General features: G+C 57.1%; 1 protein-coding gene across 7 annotated transcripts; it reads right to left on the bottom strand.

Moving 5' to 3' along the window:
- Positions 1-31: 31 nt before the first annotated feature.
- Positions 32-19,760, bottom strand: STX1B (syntaxin 1B). Of its 7 annotated transcripts, XR_007134907.1 has the most exons (11): positions 13,344-13,655; positions 11,058-11,132; positions 10,749-10,848; positions 10,551-10,625; positions 7,145-7,218; positions 6,627-6,735; positions 6,348-6,421; positions 3,758-3,895; positions 3,555-3,665; positions 786-3,311; positions 32-288 (listed from the first exon to the last, which is right to left on the bottom strand). XR_007134907.1 is itself a non-coding variant. In XM_047780053.1 (10 exons), the coding sequence occupies exons 1-10, from the start codon at positions 19,498-19,500 to the stop codon at positions 3,231-3,233; spliced, it is 867 nt and encodes a 288-aa protein (XP_047636009.1). In that variant the 5' UTR covers positions 19,501-19,760; the 3' UTR covers positions 32-3,230. The 7 variants fall into 7 exon arrangements, 6 of the variants coding, with proteins under 6 accessions (XP_047636009.1, XP_047636007.1, XP_047636008.1 ...); XM_047780053.1 differs by lacking the exon at positions 13,344-13,655 and adding an exon at positions 19,471-19,760 and having other exon boundaries at positions 32-3,311; XM_047780051.1 differs by having other exon boundaries at positions 32-3,311.

Genomic DNA, 19,760 nt, shown 5'->3' with positions numbered 1-19,760 from the left:
TGGGGACAGAAGGAAGTGAGCACGCAGCACACCCGCTGTTGGATTGGTTGCTATTTCTCCCGTCCCACGGGGCCCGACCCGGCCCGGGGTGGGGGTGGGGGGCTCTGGAGACAGGACATGCAGGGCTGGGGCGGGGGCAGAATTTTCCTGTGTTTTATCCATTTGCAACTTGGTCACCAATAGAGAGAAATGGGACTCTGAGGGCTAACAGGAGAGAGTGGCCTGGCTCTGGGCCCCCAGCCAGGCCCCAGGAGTCCTGTCCCCTCCGAGGAGGAGAGGGAAAGAGCTCTAGAAACCAACGGAGAAACAGAAGGGGCAGGGGCTCATGTCAGCAAACACGGCTACATCACGTGACACGCCAGCGACACAGAAACACACGCCAACGCACACGGCTGCACAGCAGGCAGGGGGGCGGGTGGGGGAGGAAGGAGCCGGGGGCCACCCATCTTGTCCTCTGCGGGGCAGGCTGGGGGTGGGGTAGGGTGAATGCATAGAACACATCATGTAGGCACGCTCAAGGCGTGGCAAGAGCGTGCATCAACCCACAGGCACATGGGATGGACACGCAGTGTGCTTCGTGAGAGGCAGGGCTCCGGAGAAGAGGGGAGGGGAAGCAGCGAGCCCTGGCCAGGCCCAGGACCACCCACGGGGCACACAGGGGCGTGACGGTGGTAGGCGCGTGGCAGGCGGGCAGCACACCCTTGTCTGAGAACATGCGGAAGACACCAGCCCCCAGACGACATGCCAGGGCACATACAGACACGACAGCTGACAAGCAAACACACCCTGTGATGTGCGGGACTTGGAAAAGCTGGGGTAGAGCAGACTCTCGGGGAATCCTCTGGTCCAACTGAGGCCCAGAGATGGGCAGCTACAGGCCTGCTACCCCTCAAGGAGGCAGCAGCAGCATCCTTCCAGCCAGGGCTCCGCCCTTCTCCTTGTGGCCCCAAGGCTGTGGGAATTCCAGAAACACCTGGGCTGAAAGGGTGTCCTGGCTGGGTGGCAGGAAGGAAAGAGGGCAGGATTTGGGGGTGCTGGGACCTGCTCTGACAACCCCAAAGAAGCCCGAGTGGGAGTGGGAGGGCTGCCCTCAGACACAGGGGCAAACCTAGCGTGAGCTTCCCTCCTCAGGACAGCCCGCCTCGGGGATTCTGTAAATACACTGGCCACACACAGGCAGGGCCCAGCCAGGTAGGGAAGAGGTTGCCTCTCTGAGCTGGCGGGGGTGGGAGGTGGGGGGGGTAGGGTAGGGTATTACGTTCCAAAAGGTCACACCTGAATTGTCTCTCTCTTCCTCTCAGGCTCACACACACACGCGCGCGCACACACACACACTTCACGTATAGAGCGACTGCAGAAAACGATCTGCACACACAGCCGAGCCCTCCCCCCAGTGCACACATACACCGCACCCAGGGCAGGACGCATTCTTGTACGTGGGTGTTCCATCCTGTGGGTCCACGTTCCTGGGCCAATGGTGTGGGAGGCTTCTAGACACTGTCCTTTGCCCACGGACCTCCCACCTGCCACCAAACGCACGAACCCACCCATGGGTGTGTTGTCTACGCGGCAGGGGAGGAGCTGGCCCCTTCCTCAGCCTCAGACACCCAGGCCTGGGTCCTACCCTCAGTCTCACCCTGCGGAGGAACAGCTGTTGCTGACATTTCAGCAGATGTGTCCAGGGCACAGGCCCCAGCGCTTGGCCCGCTCCCGAATGTCTAAAAGAAACAATTCCTGAAACCCAAGGTCCCTGAGGCAAAGTCCAGAGCATCCTCGGGGCAGCGGGGACCATGACGGCCCCCTCAGCACTGAGGTTAGTACTCAAGAACGCACTCATCCCCAGTCCGCCTGGGGCAGCCCTTGACATTCCCCTTATAGTGACGTCTCCAAAAAAGCCCTCCTAGGAGACACTCGAGTGCAGGCCAGTACAGGTGTCATGCCACGCCACGCCCGTGTCAGCATGTGCCGTGCGTGTGTGCAGGCGTGTGCCTGGGTGTGGTCGCATCCGCCGTGGCAGGGAGAGCGCACTGAAGTGTCCCAGCTTCCACACGCGGAGGCCTGTCCTCCCGAAGAGACAGACACAGAAATGCCTCTGGCCTGTGTGCACAGGGGCGCCAACCACACAGGGCAGGAAGCCCCAGTTGCACAAAGTGGATGCAGCAGGGTGTGGCCACACCAGATAGTGGTCAGCAGGTCTGGGGAGAGAGGGAGGGGCAAATAATCCAGATGAACAAGCCCGGATGGGGCACACGTCCTTTTAGATGTGTGTCCGTATAACACAGGGGGCAGAAGCTCACTATGTAGAAACCCTCTACACACACACATACACACACACACACACACACACACACGTCTTTCACATCACCTGCTGGGGGAAATGCACACAGACATAGAGACTAAGCTAGGTGATTTACATGTGTGTGCTTCCACTCGCCTTGGTTGGATTCCACACGCGTGCACACTCACACGCTCCCCAGGACGCATGCCAGCCCTGGACCGGGGGTGGTGACTCAGCCAGGAGGGTTTGCTTTACGTCACTCTGGGGTGTCTGCCGTGGCCCGTGTGTATTTGGGCCCACCTGCGGCCTCTGGGAATGTGAGTGTGAGCATCTGTACACTCACAAACTGCCACATCTGGAGCCGACATGGGAGAGGAGGTGCTGCGGCACTGGAGTCACACGTTTGAATACAAAATTCCACATACACAAACTGTGTGTCCATGGATCCATGGCCACACAAACAGAGACACACACACACACACACACACACACCCGCCTATTCAGAGAAGACAGAGCAAGGCTTGGTGGGCTGCGGTGTCACACCTGGTCACAGTCCACACAACAAGCCAGGCGAAGGGGGCAAAGCTCAGACAACACACAGACGAGGTGAGGGGCAAGGAGGGTGATTTGGTGCTTCTACACACGTGTACACACACACACACACACACACACACACACACACGCTGGGGTGTCCACACGTCTCGAGCATGTGCTGGCGGCATGCTTGTTGGTGTGCATGTGTAATTACGCCTGCTGCTATCTTCGTGCGGGGGCGGGGTGGTCCATGGGGGGGGAGGTCCAGGGACTCCAGGGTCTGACCGAGGGAAAGGGGGGGCTGCCTGGGTCTGTCTCGGGGGTGAGCCTGGAGCAGGGGATGGAGTGAAGGGGTCGGGGGGGGGGTATTGCTCCCGATGTGGTGGGGGAGGGCCTGGGAGGGGGAGGGGTGGGGGGCCTACAAGCCCAGCGTCCCCCCGATGGACGACGCCAAGACCACCCCCAGCACCACACAACAAATGATGATCATGATTTTCTTCTGCGGCCAGGAAGGGTGAGAGGGACGAGGAGGGAGCGGTGGAGAGAGGGCGAGAGAGACACACCAACAGACAGACAGGAGGGGGTAAGGACAAAAGAAGAGGGGAGAGAAAACAGAGAAAGGAAGCGGTCAGAACCAGAGGGAGGCCTCTCGAGGGCTTCCATCCCTCGCCTCGGCCCGGCCGGAGCCCCGCCCCGCCCGCTTGGCTCCAGCCCACCTGCCCACGGGCCCGCCCCGGCTCACCCTCCGGGCCTTGCTCTGATATTTCACAGCTTTCTTGGTGTCGGACACGGCTCGCTCCACGTAGTCCACGGAATGCTCCACGTTGTACTCAATGCGGTCGATCATCTCGCCCTGCGCCGGAGGAGATGCGCGTCGGAAGGGGCGGGGCCCGCGCTGGAAGCCGGCGGCCTGCGCGCGCCGACGGTGGCCGGGGCAGTACCTACCTGGCTCTCCACGAGCATGGCCATGTCCACGAACATGTCGTGCAGCTCGCGGATGCTGGTTTCCAGCTTGATGATCTCGTTGTGCCTCGTCTCGATTTCATTCAGGGCCTGCTTCGTCATCTGCGAGTCCATTTTGATCTAGGGTGATGGGAGGCGGGGGTGTGTTAGAGGGGAGAGAGGTGGCAGAACCCCCTTCACTCCTGGAAGAGCCTGGATTCTACAGGAAGAGCATCTGGGTTCGAATCCGGCTGGCATTTACTAGCTGTAACCATGAGCAAAGTGTCCCACCTCTCTGAGCCTCAGTATCCCCACCTAGGAAATACGGATACTAACAGGGCCCACCTCACAGAGTTGTGTGAAGTTTTTATTTTTTTTGTCTTTTTAGGGCCACACCTGTGGCATATGGAGGTTCCCAGGCTAGGGATCCAATCAGAGCTGTAGCCACCAGCCTACACCACAGCCACAGCCACACAGGATCCGAGCCGCGTCTGCAACCTACACCACAGCTCAGGGCAATGCCAGATCCTTAACCACTGAGCAAGGCCAGGGATCAAACCTGTGTCCTCATGGATGCTAGTCAGGTTCCTTAACCACTGAGCCACGACAGGAACTCCTAGTTGTGTGAAGATTAAATGAGCTCGTGTGTACTGGTCAATTAGAATAGTATCTGGCACACCAGAAGCACTAAAGAGAAGTCTCAAATTATAAGAAGCAAAACTTGTCCTCAGCCCAGGGCTGCCTCAGTGACACACACCAGGGAAGCCCTGGGGAGGGAGGCAGGGGTCCAGGGTCCCCACCAGGATTGGGGGGCTGCATCTGGTCAAAGGCAGAGAGGATAATGGAAGGAGACATAGCAGGAGGAAAGTGAGCCAGCAGGAAAGGAGGCCCAGATGAGAAGGCGGTGTATCCAAGGGCTCTGGAGTGCCCAGGATGTGGGGTGGGGACAAATAAGGAAACGCCCTGCAGTCCTCAAGAGTCAGTGGGAGAGAGACACTAACCCACAATCAGATTTACCTCCTCCGCACAGAGGCCAGAGCACTCACTTTCCTAACCACTCACAACTTAGACCACATCGAGCCACTCCTTTTTTTTTTTTTTTTTTTGCTTTTTAGGGCCACACATGCAGCACATAGAAGTTCCCAGGCTAGAGGTCAAATTGGAGTTACAGCTGCCGGCCCACGCCACAGCCACAGCAATGCCAAGCTGCATCTGCAACCTACACCACAGCTCACAACAATGCCACAGCTTACAATGCCAGATCCTTAACCCACTGAGCGAGGCCAGGGACCAAACAAACCTGCATCCTCATGGATACGAGTCGGATTCGTTACCATTAAGCCACAACGGGAACTCCTCAAGCCACGCTTCTGCTCTAAAACCCTCCAGGGCTCATGGCTACCCACAGGCTACACCCTCTTGCCTCAGCAAGTCAAGGCCCCATCACCCTTTCTGCCCTCATCTCCCCACATCATAAGAGCTCAGCGGCTCTTTGGCAAGTGGTCCACTCTCCGTGTCTTGGTTCAGTCTGTTCCCTTTGTCCTGAATGTCCTTTGCCCATCTCCCCGAGTCCAAAGGCACACAACCCAAGGCCACTTCTCCCAGGAAGGCTTTCCTGACTCTAGACGTTAACTACTGCCTTGGACTGTCTGCATCTTGTTCAGCCCTCAGGCAAGGTACCGACAACCCTGCATTGTAATGATGGGCTTCCACTGTAGTGATGGTGGGTTAAGTGGCAGGAATCGGCTCCATCTCCTTAGAACCACTCAGCAGGTGTCCCTCCACTCTCAGACAGACAGACAGCCTGGACAGAGCTGTTTGGGAGAGTTCCAGCCTAACTGGCCCATTATCAAATTGCTCAAAGCTCATTTAACAAAAATCAATTTGCTGAAAAAACAACTTGCTGAAAATGGCTAGACTGTCACTGAACATACTTTAACCCCGGTCTAGAAACCTTAAGCAGAGTCATTCTGCCACCAGCAGCAGAAAGAGAGACAGACTGGTCAGGCCAGGGCAAAAGTCAAGAAAGAGAAAGGAGAACTACAGTTGGGGAAAGCCCATCAATTTCACATACAAGATGACAAGTACAGGGCAGTGTGCAAAACTCCAGCAAAACTAAAACTGGTTTAAAAAAAAAATCCTCAAAATGTGGGTATATTAGTCATTTGGTGAAATGACCCACTTCAGTCAGGAGTGGAGTATCTCACTGCTGAAGGGTCCCTGACTGTGAATTCAAATCCTGGCTCTGCCCATAGCTGTGTGGCCTTGGCAAATGATTTAAGCTCTTTGGGTCAGACTTCCTTATCTGTGACACGCGGCTTCCTCAGAAGCTAGTGGAGAGGACTAAATGAATTTAGTAGGTAAACGTCAATCTGTACAGTGCTTGGAACAGTGCCTGGCAACCTACTGTTTGCCATTTTTATGAAGGTACCTTCCTGCTCTGCCCCCATGGAATTCCCCAGTTCCAGGTCCAGACTTCCTGATTCTGGGTATTCCAGGGCGGACCCAGGACCTTGAATTCGGCCTCAGCTTGGGGAGGAAAGGTCAATGCCTTCCAAAAACAGACTCCCCACCCCACCCACGTGGGGCTCACATCATCCGTGAAGATGGCCAGCTTCCCGCTCTCCAGCATGTCCTCCAGTTCTTCATTGGTTGTGGTCCTTCCAGCTGTGGGGAGAAAGGACTCCCTGCTCAGGGACTGGGACAGACTGGGGGCCTAAGGTGATCGGATGTGATGCAGCAGGGACTCAGGAGCCCATCCTCCCATCCTCCCATCCGGCCTTAGGCCGAGCACACCCTCCGTGGAGAGGAACGGCCTGGAAGGAGTATGGGGCAGATCTGGGGAGTTTGGGGAGGGCGGTGTCACACGCACTGATCTCCAGCTGCCGCTGGATCCGGTCCTTGCAGCGGTCCCGGTACTTGGACTGGGTCGCGTTATATTCAGTCATTACTTCCACGAACTTCCGGGAGAGTGTGGAGTGCTGGGGCGGGGGTCCAGACACATCAGGAGGCAGCGGGTGGAGACCAAGAAGGAAAGGAGTGGGCAGGAAGGGCTGAGTTAGACCACAGCCTCTTCTTCAGCTCACGCCATGATCTCAACCCCGCTCAAGGGCGCCGTCCGGTACCCCCAGCACCCCCATCCTACGCCCAAACCATCATCCAAAGCCCTGGCTAAGGCACAGAGATGTCGCCGGGTTCCGCCCTCCGCTGTAGCCCCGCCCCAAGCCCCGCCCCCGCCCAGGCTCCTCCCTGGCCACGCCCCTCACTTGTGCCGGCTCTGGCCCGCCCAACCCCAACCCGCAGAGCTCCGGCCAGGACTCCTCCCCTGCCGGGTCCGGTGTGGTCCGTTTCCAGCCCCAACCCTGACGGTACCGGCCCGCCGCCACCTACCTGGGTCTTGCGGATGCGCAGGTCGGCGGAGGAACGATTCAGCCCCTCTTCCTGTTCGATGCTTTGCTCGATCGCTAAAGGAGAGAGGATGCAGTGACGGGCGGGCAGGAGACCTGGGGCATGTGGGGCGGGGGTCTGGGACGTACGAAGAGTCGATACCCCGACGGAGGCCCCAGGCCCTTGAACAGATAGATGTCACACCCAGGCGAGGGCAGAGAGTAAAGACTCCAAGGTGGGGAAGCAGGAAGCCGGGGAATAAAGGGACAAATGTTTGAGGGAATCCGGAAGGCAGGTAGGAGGGGAGACTGAGAGTCAGTGGTGGGTCACCAGACAGAAGGGGTCTATTTGTTCCGGCGGGAAAGTCCCACAGCTGTAACTCCTGCCCCTGCCCCCCAGTCCACATTCCCTGTATGAGGGCCTCTCCACTTCCCACGGCCTCTTTTTTTTTTTTAATTTTTTGTTTTGCTTTTTAGGACCGCACCCACGGCATATGGAGGTTCCCAGGCTAGGGGTCTAATCGGAGCTACAGCTGCCAGCCTACACCACAGCCACGCCAGCTCCGAGCCGCAGCGTCTGCCACCTACACCACAGCTCACGGCATCGCCAGATCCTTAACCCACTGAGCAAGGCCAGGAATCGAACCCGCAACCTCATGGTTCCTAGTCGGATTTGTTTCCACGGGAACTCCTCCTACAGCCTCTATAAAGGGGCAAGGAGCCCACCCTGGGATTTTTCTGTAGGAAGGCAAGAAAGTTCAGGTGGGTCACATTCTAGCTGCCAACCCTTCCTTGGAAAATTCTAGGGTGAGTGGATGGATATTGCAACAGAGAAAATTGTTCTACAGCCCTGCCCTACCAGGTGATCCCTGTCCGCGGAATTCCCACTTCTAAAGGATGCTCTGGAAAAGCACACAGATTAACTGGGATTCCTGCTTCTAGATCATGCACTCTTCACGCTTACTGAGATTTTCTAAAATAGAGCTTTCGGGTAAGATCCACTGTGCTCAGAAAATGCGGCAGGGATGAATCACCAGGCCCTCTCAGACCTGGAAGGCCCTCCAGGCCATTCCCGAGAACATCACTTCTCCCTTCCGCTGGCAGCCCTGGCGGTCTGGGGCTGGATGACACCCCAAAGCTCACCTGCCAGCTCAGCGGCTACAGGAAAAATCCAGGAACACAAAGCCAGGGATGTTGGAATCTCTGGCCCCAACGACTGGGATCCTATTGTCAGGCTTGGGGCTGGGGCTAGGCCCCGGAGGAAGGGATCCTTTACAGGGTCTGACTTCTCACAGCAATCTTAGGAGTTGCGTGATGGCAGCCCTTGTCTTAGAAACTGAGGTTGAAAGGGGTAAAGCAACTCATCTCAAGGTCACACACAGAGCTGGAGCTCGTGCCATCACAGGGCTGGAGAAAGATGGCGAGGAAGACAGTTGCCTCTTTTTTTCTGGAGCTCTAGAAGGTCAGCTTCTCTAAGCCATTACCACGGTTCATAGTCGCTTTCTTTTTTAAATACACTTCTTACTCATTTTATTTATTTATTTATTTTTATTTTTTTGTCTCTTTTTGTCTTTTTAGGGCAGCACCCATGGCATATGGAGGTTCCCAGGCTAGGGGTCCAGTCAGCAGTACAGCTGCCAGCCTACGCCACAGCTCACGGCAACACCGGATCCTTAATCCACTGAGCAAGGCCAGGGAGCGAACCTGCAACCTCATGGTTCCTAGTCGGATTCCTTTCTGCTGCTCTGCGATGGGAACTCCCTTCCTAGCTTCTTTCTTGGTCAATTCCTGAACTCCTAAGCCCTACAGTCCTCCTCATGGTTGTCTAGAGAGGGTTAATCTCAGAGCTCAAGCGGCTCAAAGAAATCGCTGTGCCTAGGGATTTTTAAACTGTGTTCCCTGGAACCCTGGTTTTTTTGTTTTTTGGTTTTTTTCCCTGTGTTTTCTTTTTAGGACCACACCTGCAGCATATGGAGGTTCCCAGGCTAGGGGTCGAATTGGAGCTGCAGCTGCCATCCTACACCACAGACACAGCAATGCCAGATCCAAGCTGTGTCTGCGACCTACACCACAGCCCACAGCAACACCAGATCCTTAACCCACTGAGGGAGGCCGGGAATCAAACTCAAGTCCTCATGGATACTAGTCAGGTTCATCAGCGCTGAGCTATAAAGGGAACTCCCAGGGAACCCTGCTTCTAAGAAGGAACCTCAGGGGTTGTTGCTGGGAGTTCATAGAAGAGGAGACCAGGCAGGTAGGACCCTGGGTCTCCCAACTCCAGTTCAGCCCAAACAGCCTGACTTTTGTGTCTGTGTTGGAATTTGGGGTAAGAGTTCACTTGGGAAAAAAAGATTTTGCAACCAAGGAGAAAAAAAAGCCAGCTTTGAAATTGCTTCAGGAGCTCCCTGGTGGCTCACTGGGTTAAGGACCTGGCTTGTCACTGCTGTGGCGAGGACGTGATCCCTGACCACGTGAACTTCCCTATGCCGCTTCAGTAGTTCTTTCTGTGCTGACGAGGAAGCTGAGGGCAGGTTACTTGTCTAGAGTGAGTTGATGATTTCCATCGCTCCCTCTGTCTGGATTTATACTTTCAGTACACTCTCCTGACTGCAAAGGGCTTACAGATCAGCACTGGAGGCTCACTCATGGCCTCCTGTTGAGTCCGAGAGGGCACAGAACCCCCGTCCTCATCTCCCCGAACCAAGGTCATTGTGCTCAGGGCCAGGCATCCGACACGGCTCCTTTTCCCCAAAGCCCGGGCAAAGTGCCTTGGACAGGGTCGGTGCTTGGCAAATGTTTTCTGATGCTGAATTACCAGAGGCATACGAATGAGCATCACGGGACCACTGCTAGTCCCTTGGCACCGGCAGACAAGGAGGTTCCCAACCCACAATGCTTTGGGGGGAAGGTGGTTATTACCAGCACCCAAGTCCTTAAATTAGAGTGAATACATGAGCATTTGGCAAGTCCCTCCTGAAAGCCTGCCAGCCCCTGATGTCAGCCACACAGTCCAATCTGTCCTGAGCTAAGGATACCAATGCAGAAGCATTTGCTGAGCCCACCTACTGGGTGCTTAGTGCTATGCTGGGCACCTGTTCTGGAGAAATGAGGCCTCTGTGAAACTAAAGCCACCTGGAAGATGATTTTCCTGGTGGACCCTCATGCTGATGGAATCAGCAGAGCTCAGATGCAAATTGGACAGAAAGCCTCCTCTCCCTCATCTCCCTGTCACGTATGTATCTTTCTTCAAGGAATCTGGGGCAAGTTGAGAAATCTCGGGTTTTATGCTTTCTCACTGTTTAGGAATCTGGCTCCTGGAAGTTTGCAGACATTCTTCATAGAAAGGCCTGGGTAGCCCAATGGAGGGCAGGGGTTTTTTCCCTCCTGGGTCAGGGGACGGCATGCCTCACCTTTCAACTTGGATCGAACCTTATTGGCCGTCTTCTTGATGTCTGCAGTGAGGTCCTCCAGCTCCTGTTTGGTCTCTGAGGGGAGGGGTGGAGGGGGTGAGACATGGAGTGAGACCCCAGACTCCTTCTGCCCACCGCCCCCAGGCACGCAGCAGCAGCAGCAGCAGCAGCAGCAGCGGCAGCAGCGGCAGCACTTACTTTCATCTGGGTTGGGGGCGGCCAGGATGGCACTATGCTGTTTTTTCACTTGCTCCACATCCTCCGACAGCTTCTCAATGCAGCCCCGGATCTCTTCCACCTGGGGCAGCAAATCGGCTATACCCAGCCAAGTCGTCGGGCCAGACAAAGGGATTTCAGGGGGCTCAGTCAGGGTTCAGGGAAACGGGCCAGACCCAGAGGGGTTGGTAAGAGGCCAAGGGGTTGGAGGAGTAGAGAGTGGGGTGGGGGCAGGGGGAGGGGGACCGGGAGAAGGAGGCTGTTGGCTGGCGGCCAGGGTGAGTTCTTTACCTGTTCAAAGAACTCATCCATGAAGTGGTCCCGGTCCACATGGACCACCTCCTCCTCATCATCGCTGTCTTTCGCCTGCGGGGCGGGGGCGGGGGGGCAAGGAAAGGCAGAGTCTGTGAGTAGTTCCGACACTTCTAGCTCTGGGCTCAGAGCAAGGGTGTCCTGGGCAGGGCCACCTGCATGGGGCCAGGGCACCGAGCAGTCACAATCAATACTGGAATACTGGCTATCTCATGGCACAGGGTCCTGGCGGCCGGGTAGCGGACAGTGCAAAGGACACCTTGGAGAGACTCAGCCAGAGGCACCCTTTCAGGGACGGAAGTGGTCCTGTGAGTGCGGTCACCCTGGAGGCTTGTGGCGCTCTGGACAGCGGCTTTCATCAACCAGTATGGAAGTATTCTGATGTTATGACAACCAGCTAAATGTCAGCCTTGCAGGAGTTGGCTCTGCGCTGGGAGAAGGGGTCTGGGATGGAGCCCCAGGAGTCTGGCGCCCCCACCATCCCCCACAGCCGCTCCTGCCCAGCCTCACTTTGCTCCCTTCTCTTCCCCTTCAGCCTCCGACCCGACCAGCCACGTCCCCTAGGCAAGGTCACTGCACTGCCAGCGGCAGGCACCAAGCTAAGCAGGCACAGTCAGGCCCGGGGAGGGCGGGATGAGAGATACAGGCAGCACCCCAACCTCCCTCCTCCGCCCCACTCTCCCCTCCACCCCCCCACCCCTCCCTGCTGACTCTCCTCTGTGTATTCATTTGCCTTCATCCAGCCTCTCCCAACTTCACACCCACCGACTCTCACTTGCTTGGATTTTCCAGTTGCAACCTGCAGCTGCTCAGCCCTCCACCCCCAGGGCTCAGAGACACAAAGGGATTCACCCACCCATACCGCCACCGCCGCCACCAGACAGACCAGTGACAGAGACAGAAGGGCTGACACACAAGGCGCACAGAAATAGGGCCGCTGACACCCACACCAAGATACACTGATGTGCTGACGTTCAGCCGCACACAGACCCACGGCAAACCTGCCTGCTGACACGTGTGGACACACAGACATGCGCCAGCCGCCCGGGACATTTGGGCGGGCCCTCTGGGGCTGTTCTCCCAGCCCCTCTGAGCCTCTGCTGGGGAAGAGGAATGGGGGGGCAGGGAGGGCTCCCCATGGCTCCACACTCCCGACTCAAGACCCTTCTCTGCTTGGAACAGCAAAAGCCGAGCCCATCAAGCTTAATTACATCTAGAGCCCTAATCAGTCTGGATGGAAATTGAAACGGTTCACCCTGATTTCCAGAAAAACCCCAGCCAAAACTCAGACTCTCACGACCAAAGCCCAAATCAAATCGAGACAGGATCCGAACAGTGTCTAGTGGGCGTGTTGCCGGTTGAGATCTAAAGAGAAGAGCGACCGGGTCCGAGCAGATCGCAGACAGGACCTGACAGAAAGCAGACAGCAGCTCCGGACGAACCAGACTCGGTGCAGACAGATCGCAGACAGCTCAGATCGAACCTAGACAGGGCCAGATGGGCCGTAGATGCCATCGAAACAGCCAAGGGAACTTGGAATCGGAGGGCCGCGTGAGCCCAGAGTCATCCAGCCGGACTCCCACAACGGCACCCCTGCTTCCTGCCCAAGCCCCACTGAGCTCAGATGGTCCCCAGGGATCCTCCCCACACGCATCAGAGAACCTGTTCAGCACTTATATTTAACCTCCAACCGTCTCCTGGGAAAGCGAGGCGCCTGGGTTATCTGCCCACAGCTGCCAGAAGCCGGGGTAGCACCGTGGGGACCTCTGGCTTCTCAAACCTCTGTCTGACAGGAAACCACAAACAGACCTGGGTCCCAAGAGGCTCCAGGATGCTCAGCTCACCTCTGAGGACCCCACCGGCCTCCCATGATGTTCCACCCTCAAAAAGCCAGCTGCCCCACGAGGTCCTCTCCCCCTGGAGCTAAAAGCCATGCCTCTGTCACTTCTCTGCCTTCAAGCACTCGGCCCTTGGCCCGACTGCCCACAGGGCATGAGGCCTCTCACTGGTCCGGGGGCCTGGGAACTGTCCTATCCGCTGTCTTCTTCCCTTTCCCAGGCTGACTTGAGACTCTCTCAAGTCTCTCTCCCCTGTGGTTCCCAGGGCCCAGCCTCGATGCTGCTGGGGGCACATCCGGCTGCCTGTTTATCTGCCCTGGAGAGGCAAGGCTACCTGTACTGGGCGTAGCGATGACAGGCAGCTGAGAACGCAAACCCTCTACACTCTCCAGATGCTCTGATGCCTCTAATCCTGTCTGATCCTCACCATCCGAGCCCTCGAGAAAAGCTGTCCCCATTTCACAGATGAAGGAACAGGAGGGCAGAGGGGGAAGAGGAAGGACTTGCTCAAGGGCACTGGGGCTGAAAGGGGCCAGGAAACCAGAGGCATCTCAGACCTGCCTCCTCCCACGTGTCCCTTCTGAGGCCTGAAACCAGGCCGCCTCCTACTGGTGACTCGGCCACCAGCCACGTCCCCTCCCGACAAGGCCCAATCTGGGCGAGGCTCTGCTTTGCGCCCTGAGCCGCTAGCGAAACATTCGTGTTTGATGGCACCTCTGGCCATAGGTCATGCCGTCTTGTTATCTCATTTAATCTTCATTAAAACTCTGTAAGGACCATTGGTCAACATAGTTATAACTGCGGCATGTGTACAGGATTTTATAACGTTCCATGTGCACGGCGTTTGTTTATCCAGTTCATGCTTACAAAGGCGCCCTTGGATAGACGGGGAACCTACATCCCCAAGAGGCTTAAGAGTTTGCCCAGGTCCGTGGCTGGAAGGCCACACGCCTTCTTCCCTCTGAGCCTCAGCCCCTGTGTTTACTGAATGGCAATCCAGTCCTCCCCACACTGTGGGCGGGAGGAGGCAGTAAGACCAGGCAGGAAAAATGCCTGATGCTGCCAGCGAGAATAAATGCTTGGTGAGCGCTGGCTGTCATCCACGTTACAGATGAGGAAACGGGCTCGGAGAGGTTGCCTGACCCGCCTGCCAGTAAATAAGGCCAGAGGTGGCACAGCAGACAGGGCCAGGGGTGAACTGGCTGGTGCTCCCTCTCGGGCTCTTTCCACGCGGCCCCTCTATTCCTTCCTGGCCCCAAAAGAGTCGGCGCTGCTCTTGAGGCTGGGATGGAAAAGCAGGGAGAGGTGCCAGGCTGCAGGAAGGGCCCAGCCTGGAAGCCAGGCGCTCTCGCCTCTGGTGGACCTGCTAGGGGACTCCAGCCAAGGCTCAGCCCCTCCCTGGGCTCATCGGTGGCACAGGTGCTCTGCTCTGAGCTGTGCCCGTTTCCTAAGGAGCACCGCCTCCATTTCTGGAAGAAGCTGGCCTAAAAAGAAAGCCGGCTGTGGGCAAACGAGACCAGCTCGGAAGAGACGATCAGAGGTGCCCCCATCCACCCTCTGGACAGTCCCAGCCTCCATGTCCTCATGTGAAAAATGAAGACGAGAAGAGTGATCTCCACCTGACGTGTGGGTGCTGATGGCCATGAGGGCCCTGCATTTCTCCTTTAACCCTTACAGCAGCTCCATGAAGTAGGTAGTATTCTTATTCCCCTTGGGCAGATGAGGCAGACAGAGATTTGGGGTTTGGTTTCTGTCCTTTTTTAGGGCCTTGCCACGGCATATGGAGGTTTCCAGGCTAGGGGTTGAATTGGAGCTATAACTGCCAAGCCTACACCACAGCTACAGCAACGCCAGATCCTTAACCCCCCGAGCGAGGCCAGGGATCGAACCTGTATCCTCATGGATATTAGTGGGAATTGTTACCACCGAGCCACCACAGGAACTCCCAAGGCAGAGAGAGATTATGTAATTTGCCCACGCTTATACGGCTGACGGGGTGGTGGCTGGATTGGAACCCAGGCACTCTGTTCATTTCAGCTCACCAACTCCTCAAGCGCTCGAGAGGGTTAAACGTGAGTGTACAGAAGCGCTGGGCACCTTCTGGAACTTCCTTGGGGGAGAAGGGGGCATCAGATCCAAACCTCTAGCTTCAGGGGCCCCCATCAGAGATGCCAGGGGCTCTCTTGCGTGTGTGCGTGTGTGTGTGTGTGTGTGTGTGTGTGTGTGTGTGTGTGTGTGTTGGTGGTGGGGAGACAATACAGACAGATGCGTGGATAGCAGGAGAGGGACAACATGTGCAAGGGAGTCCACTAAAGTGACAGATGACAGGGTGACTGAAACAGAGGTGGAAAGAGACTGGAATCGGGTGACAGAAAAATCATAGGTGTGTGTGTGAACACATATGCATACACATGCACACAATACACATGGGCTCACACCTGCTCCTTGGGGGCACGAGCATCCTCCCATCTAGAGGCAGCAGCCTCTCTGCACCTCCCACTTCTGTCCACCTGTCTCCCTGTCCTGGGCCTCTGCTGGCTCCCAGCATCCAGCCCAGCCCTCCCGCCCTCTCTCCTCTGCCTTCCCTGTCTCCCCCGCCCCCCCAACTCCCTTCCTCATCCTCCCTCTGCCCCATCCATTCAGCTAATGAATATGTCCAATCTGCCTCAAGTTCTCTTCTGGGTGCTGCTGAGGAACAAGACACGAAGGGGTCCTGCCTCCCAGAGGCTGACGTTCCAGGGGAGGGAAGAGCAACAGGACAGGCCGATCAGGGAGGGCCTTTTGGGAGGGGCTTGACCTCTGAGCGAAGGCCCAAGGTGTTAACTGCACCAGGACATAGAGGGACATAGAAGTCAAGGCAGAGGGAACAGTGTTCCAGGCAGAGGGAACAGCATTCAGAGAGCCCAGGAGGTGCAAAGGCCCGCAGGCAGGGGGAGCTTGGTGTTTGAATGGCAGAAACAAGCCCGGCGCAGGTGGGGGATATCAGTCCATCGCCCAGGGTTCTCTTGGTCCCTGTCCGCTCTCTCCAACCCTGGGCCACTCTTTCTTTCTGTTACGTCAGGTCTGCTTTTTCTAAAGCACCTACTGTGCGCATCCCATTGGACCCAGTCCCTGCCTGCAGGTTGCATGACTTGTCCTAGAACAGCCCCCACTTTCCACCTGCCCTCAAATTGCAGCCTCCTTCACCTCAGGCCGCCCCCTCCCCTCCCCCTCAGTGCCCCCCTCCCCCTCCCCCTCCTCCCCCACCTTCCCATTTCACAGCCGCCTCAAAGGTTCCAGCCCACAATGCGTCCCCTTGTGGCTTCTCTCTCCTCGAAACCTCCCTCTCCATCTCACTTGCTTCCCTTCCTCTCCTCTTCAGCCCCATCCCTGGACCCACTCCTTGGACCCTGGGACACCCATCCAGCCAATGAACTCCCCATGGCAGCCTCCAGTCCAGCCCAGCACCTCCTAGTTTGCAACAAAAGGTGTCTGGTGAACTGGAAACGGATAACGCTGGTTCAACCCTGGCTCAGATATTAACAGCCGTATGACTTTGGGCAAGTCAGATTACTGCTCTAGCCCTCAATTTACCCCCAGATAAATGAGGGGTCACATCCTGCCCATCTCAGGGGGCTGATGCGAGGCTAAAGTAAGCCAATCAGCTGTGGAATAACAAATACTCATGGAGCAAGGCTGTGAACCAGGCCTCCCACTAGGCACTCTTGGCCTAGGCTCAACCTTTGGACAAGCCTCCGAAGCAGGTACCATCATGACTCCCCATTCACATATGAAGAACGTGAGGACCAGAGAGGTTAGGCCACCTGCCCAAGGTCACAGAGGAAGAAGCAAAACTAGATTTGAACCTAGACTTTCTGATTCCCCCTTCTGTGCCCTTGACCGCTATATGATAAACCCATCTGAGAATCTCTTGGGAATTCTAAAAACTGTTGGAAAAAGACGTGTCCTCCCATCACTGCCCTTCCATCCCTCTCAGCCTCTCAGAGACCCCTTCCCCAGGCCTCCCACACCCTGCCCACTCTCTCCTGCCTCCCAGCCTCCTCGCTCTCAGCTCCGTGGGGAGACCCTCGCACTCCACGCATCTGGCAGATTCCACGCCCCCTCCCCCACCACGTGCCCTCCCAAATCTCTAGTTTCCCTGAGCAGTGACTAACACCAGAGCCATCAGCATTCACCCACCCGCTTCCCCGCTCCGAACCGCCTCCCACCTCCCCACTGGCTCCCCCCAGGACACAGGATTCTCCCCTCTGGGCAGGGGGGTCCCTGACCCACACGGATGCGGGCTCCCATCCTCTGCCTTCCCTGCATCCCTGTCTTGGCCTCTTCCCTCACCCTCTCTCCAATCACACCACTATTCCACCTCCACCTTGCCTCAACCCACTCCCCATATCTCCGGGTTTTGGATTCCTGGCATAGTCTTGGCAGCCATGGATCTGGGTTCAAATCTGGACTCCTCACGTGCTAGCCGCGTGACCTTGGGTGAGTTTTAGCCACTCTGGGCCTCAGTTACCTTCATTATGAAATGAAGCAATCTCTCAGTCTACCGACTTTACCAGGAGAGGGGCTAGTGAGATTACAGGTGGCAACCTGCTTTGGATGAAGACAGCATCATGAGCGAAGGGGAGTTTAGAGGACCAAGGCTGGAGCCTGCCTGTCTTTTATGATTGATCAATTGATTGGTTGTCTTTTTTGGGCCGCAACCGCAGCATATGGAGGTTCCCAGGCCAGGGGTCCATTCGGAGCTGGAGCTGCCGGCCTATGCCACAGCCACAGCCATGCCAGATCCGAGCCGCGTCTGCAACCTGCACCACAGCTCACGGCAATGCCGTATCCTTAACCCACTGATCGAGGCCAGGGATCGAACCTCCATCCTCATGGATGCTAGTCGGGTTCGTTAACCGCTGAGCCACGACGGAACTCCCTGCCTGCCTTTAATTAGCTAGGTGACTTGGGTCAAGTTCACCTCTTTGGGCCTCCGTTTCCTTATCTCTGAAACGGGATGATTCTCATACGAGTCTTCTAGGGTTGCTGCGAGGATTAAAATGAGTTAATATGTTCAAAACACTTAGAACAGTGTCTGGCACATGAGTGTTGGTTATTTTTATCCCTGTCATTCTCCTGATGCCTGAGTGCATATTCACTAAAAGTTTAATGAAAAAAACAAAAACCAACATTCAAAATTCCCTCCCTCAACCACCAGTTCCTCCTTCCTTCCCACCTGCCAACCCATCTCTCATAGAGTCACCAGTCACTTGCCTCCAAGCCCCTTCCTCTTGTCTTTCTGGGACCTGGTTCCCCACCCCCCCAAATCCAGGGGGGGTCTCCAAAGACAGAGCTTTTTACTCTCTACCCCCAGTGTGGAGACTTCTCTTTCAGAGGCTGAAAAAGCAGAGACACGTGTCAACCGGGCAGACGGGAAATCCCAATTCCAGTCTGATCCTCCCACCCACCTGCTTGGTGACCTTGGGCAAGTTCCCGCCCCTCTCGAACCTCAGTTTCCTCATCTGTCAAATGGGATAACAACACCCCCCCCCCCCAGGGAACAACCAACAGGCTCCTGGTCAAGTGCATCAGGCCACATCCGTTGGGGCCAGTACCTGATTAACATAACACCACAGGCCCTGAGCACACGGCAGGCTCTCAGCGCTGCCTCCTCTGGCCCCGGGTCATTTCTCCAATGCCCCCAGCATCCTCCTAGCCCCAGAAAGCACGCTTGTCAGGCCCCCACGCCCCAGCCCCTCCAAACGGCAGCCTTCACTGCGGACACCAGTGCCACCCCCCTCCCCCCCATCACCCAAACACAACCAACTGCCTGGCCGGACTCCTGGACCCGGCCCTCTTCAGGCCCGTAGACCAGGGGCCCACGTCAGCCTGCCCCGGACTGTTCAGGATGCCCCAGTTCCCCCCAGTGGAGCAGAGGCCATGTCACACAACCCAATCCCGTGGCCCTGTGCCTGGAACCTCCTTCCGGTCCCCCCTGCATCCCCATCTCCCACCTCTGGGGTCACCCTGTGTCAGGCCCTGGCCCTCTGGCTCTCTCCTGAGCGTTTTCCCCCTCCCCATGGAGAGCAACACACACACACTCTTCATTCACTGCCAGGTGTTGGCATCTCAGTCCCAACCTATGTCCTTCCCCACAGCAGCCCCCCAATCTGGGTCCCGCTGGGCTCAGCCTGGCCCAGTAACTGGCCATATCCTAATTCAGCAAATCTGCCCAGCGGATGAGAGTACCTTCCAATTTTCTCCTCACACTCACTCTCTCCCACCCCCAGATCAGACCCCAGGGCCATCCTGGGAATATGAGGTGTCCAGGGCCCCTGAGACCTCTCCTGCCCCCTTGTGTCTTCATGGCCTCCAACCCCTTCTAGCCACTGTCCCTAAAATGCAGGTTCATTGGAGATATCAGGTGCCTCCACATATTGGGGTTTCCCCCCCGCCACCAACCTCCAGTCTCATCATTTGCCCCCCGCGTCCCAGCACCTCCCCCACTCCACCCCCACGCGCTCCCCAAATATTGGGGTCCCGCCCCCCATTTCCCCCACCGCCGAGCTCACACTCCGCAGCTCCTGAGTCCGATCCTTCATCCTGCGACGGCTCCTCCTCCTCCTCCTCCTCCGGTTCTGCCTCTGCTGCTGCTCGCTGCCTCCTGCCTCGGTGCTGGAGGCCGGAGTCTGGGGGCGCCGGGGGGCACCGGGCCGCTGGCGGGGAGCCCGCGGGCGGGGGCGGGGCCGGGGGCGGCGAGCCGAGGGCCGGGCAGGGGCAGGGGCCTGGGCCGGGCTCAGCTCTGCCCGGGCTGCGGTGGCGATGCGGCTGCGGCACAGGCTCGGATGGAGGGATGCGGGAG

Source organism: Phacochoerus africanus, chromosome 5, assembly GCF_016906955.1.
Source record: "Phacochoerus africanus isolate WHEZ1 chromosome 5, ROS_Pafr_v1, whole genome shotgun sequence".
In the NCBI taxonomy this organism is placed as follows: Eukaryota; Metazoa; Chordata; class Mammalia; order Artiodactyla; family Suidae; genus Phacochoerus; species Phacochoerus africanus.
This window is presented reverse-complemented; position numbering and strand designations above follow the sequence as displayed.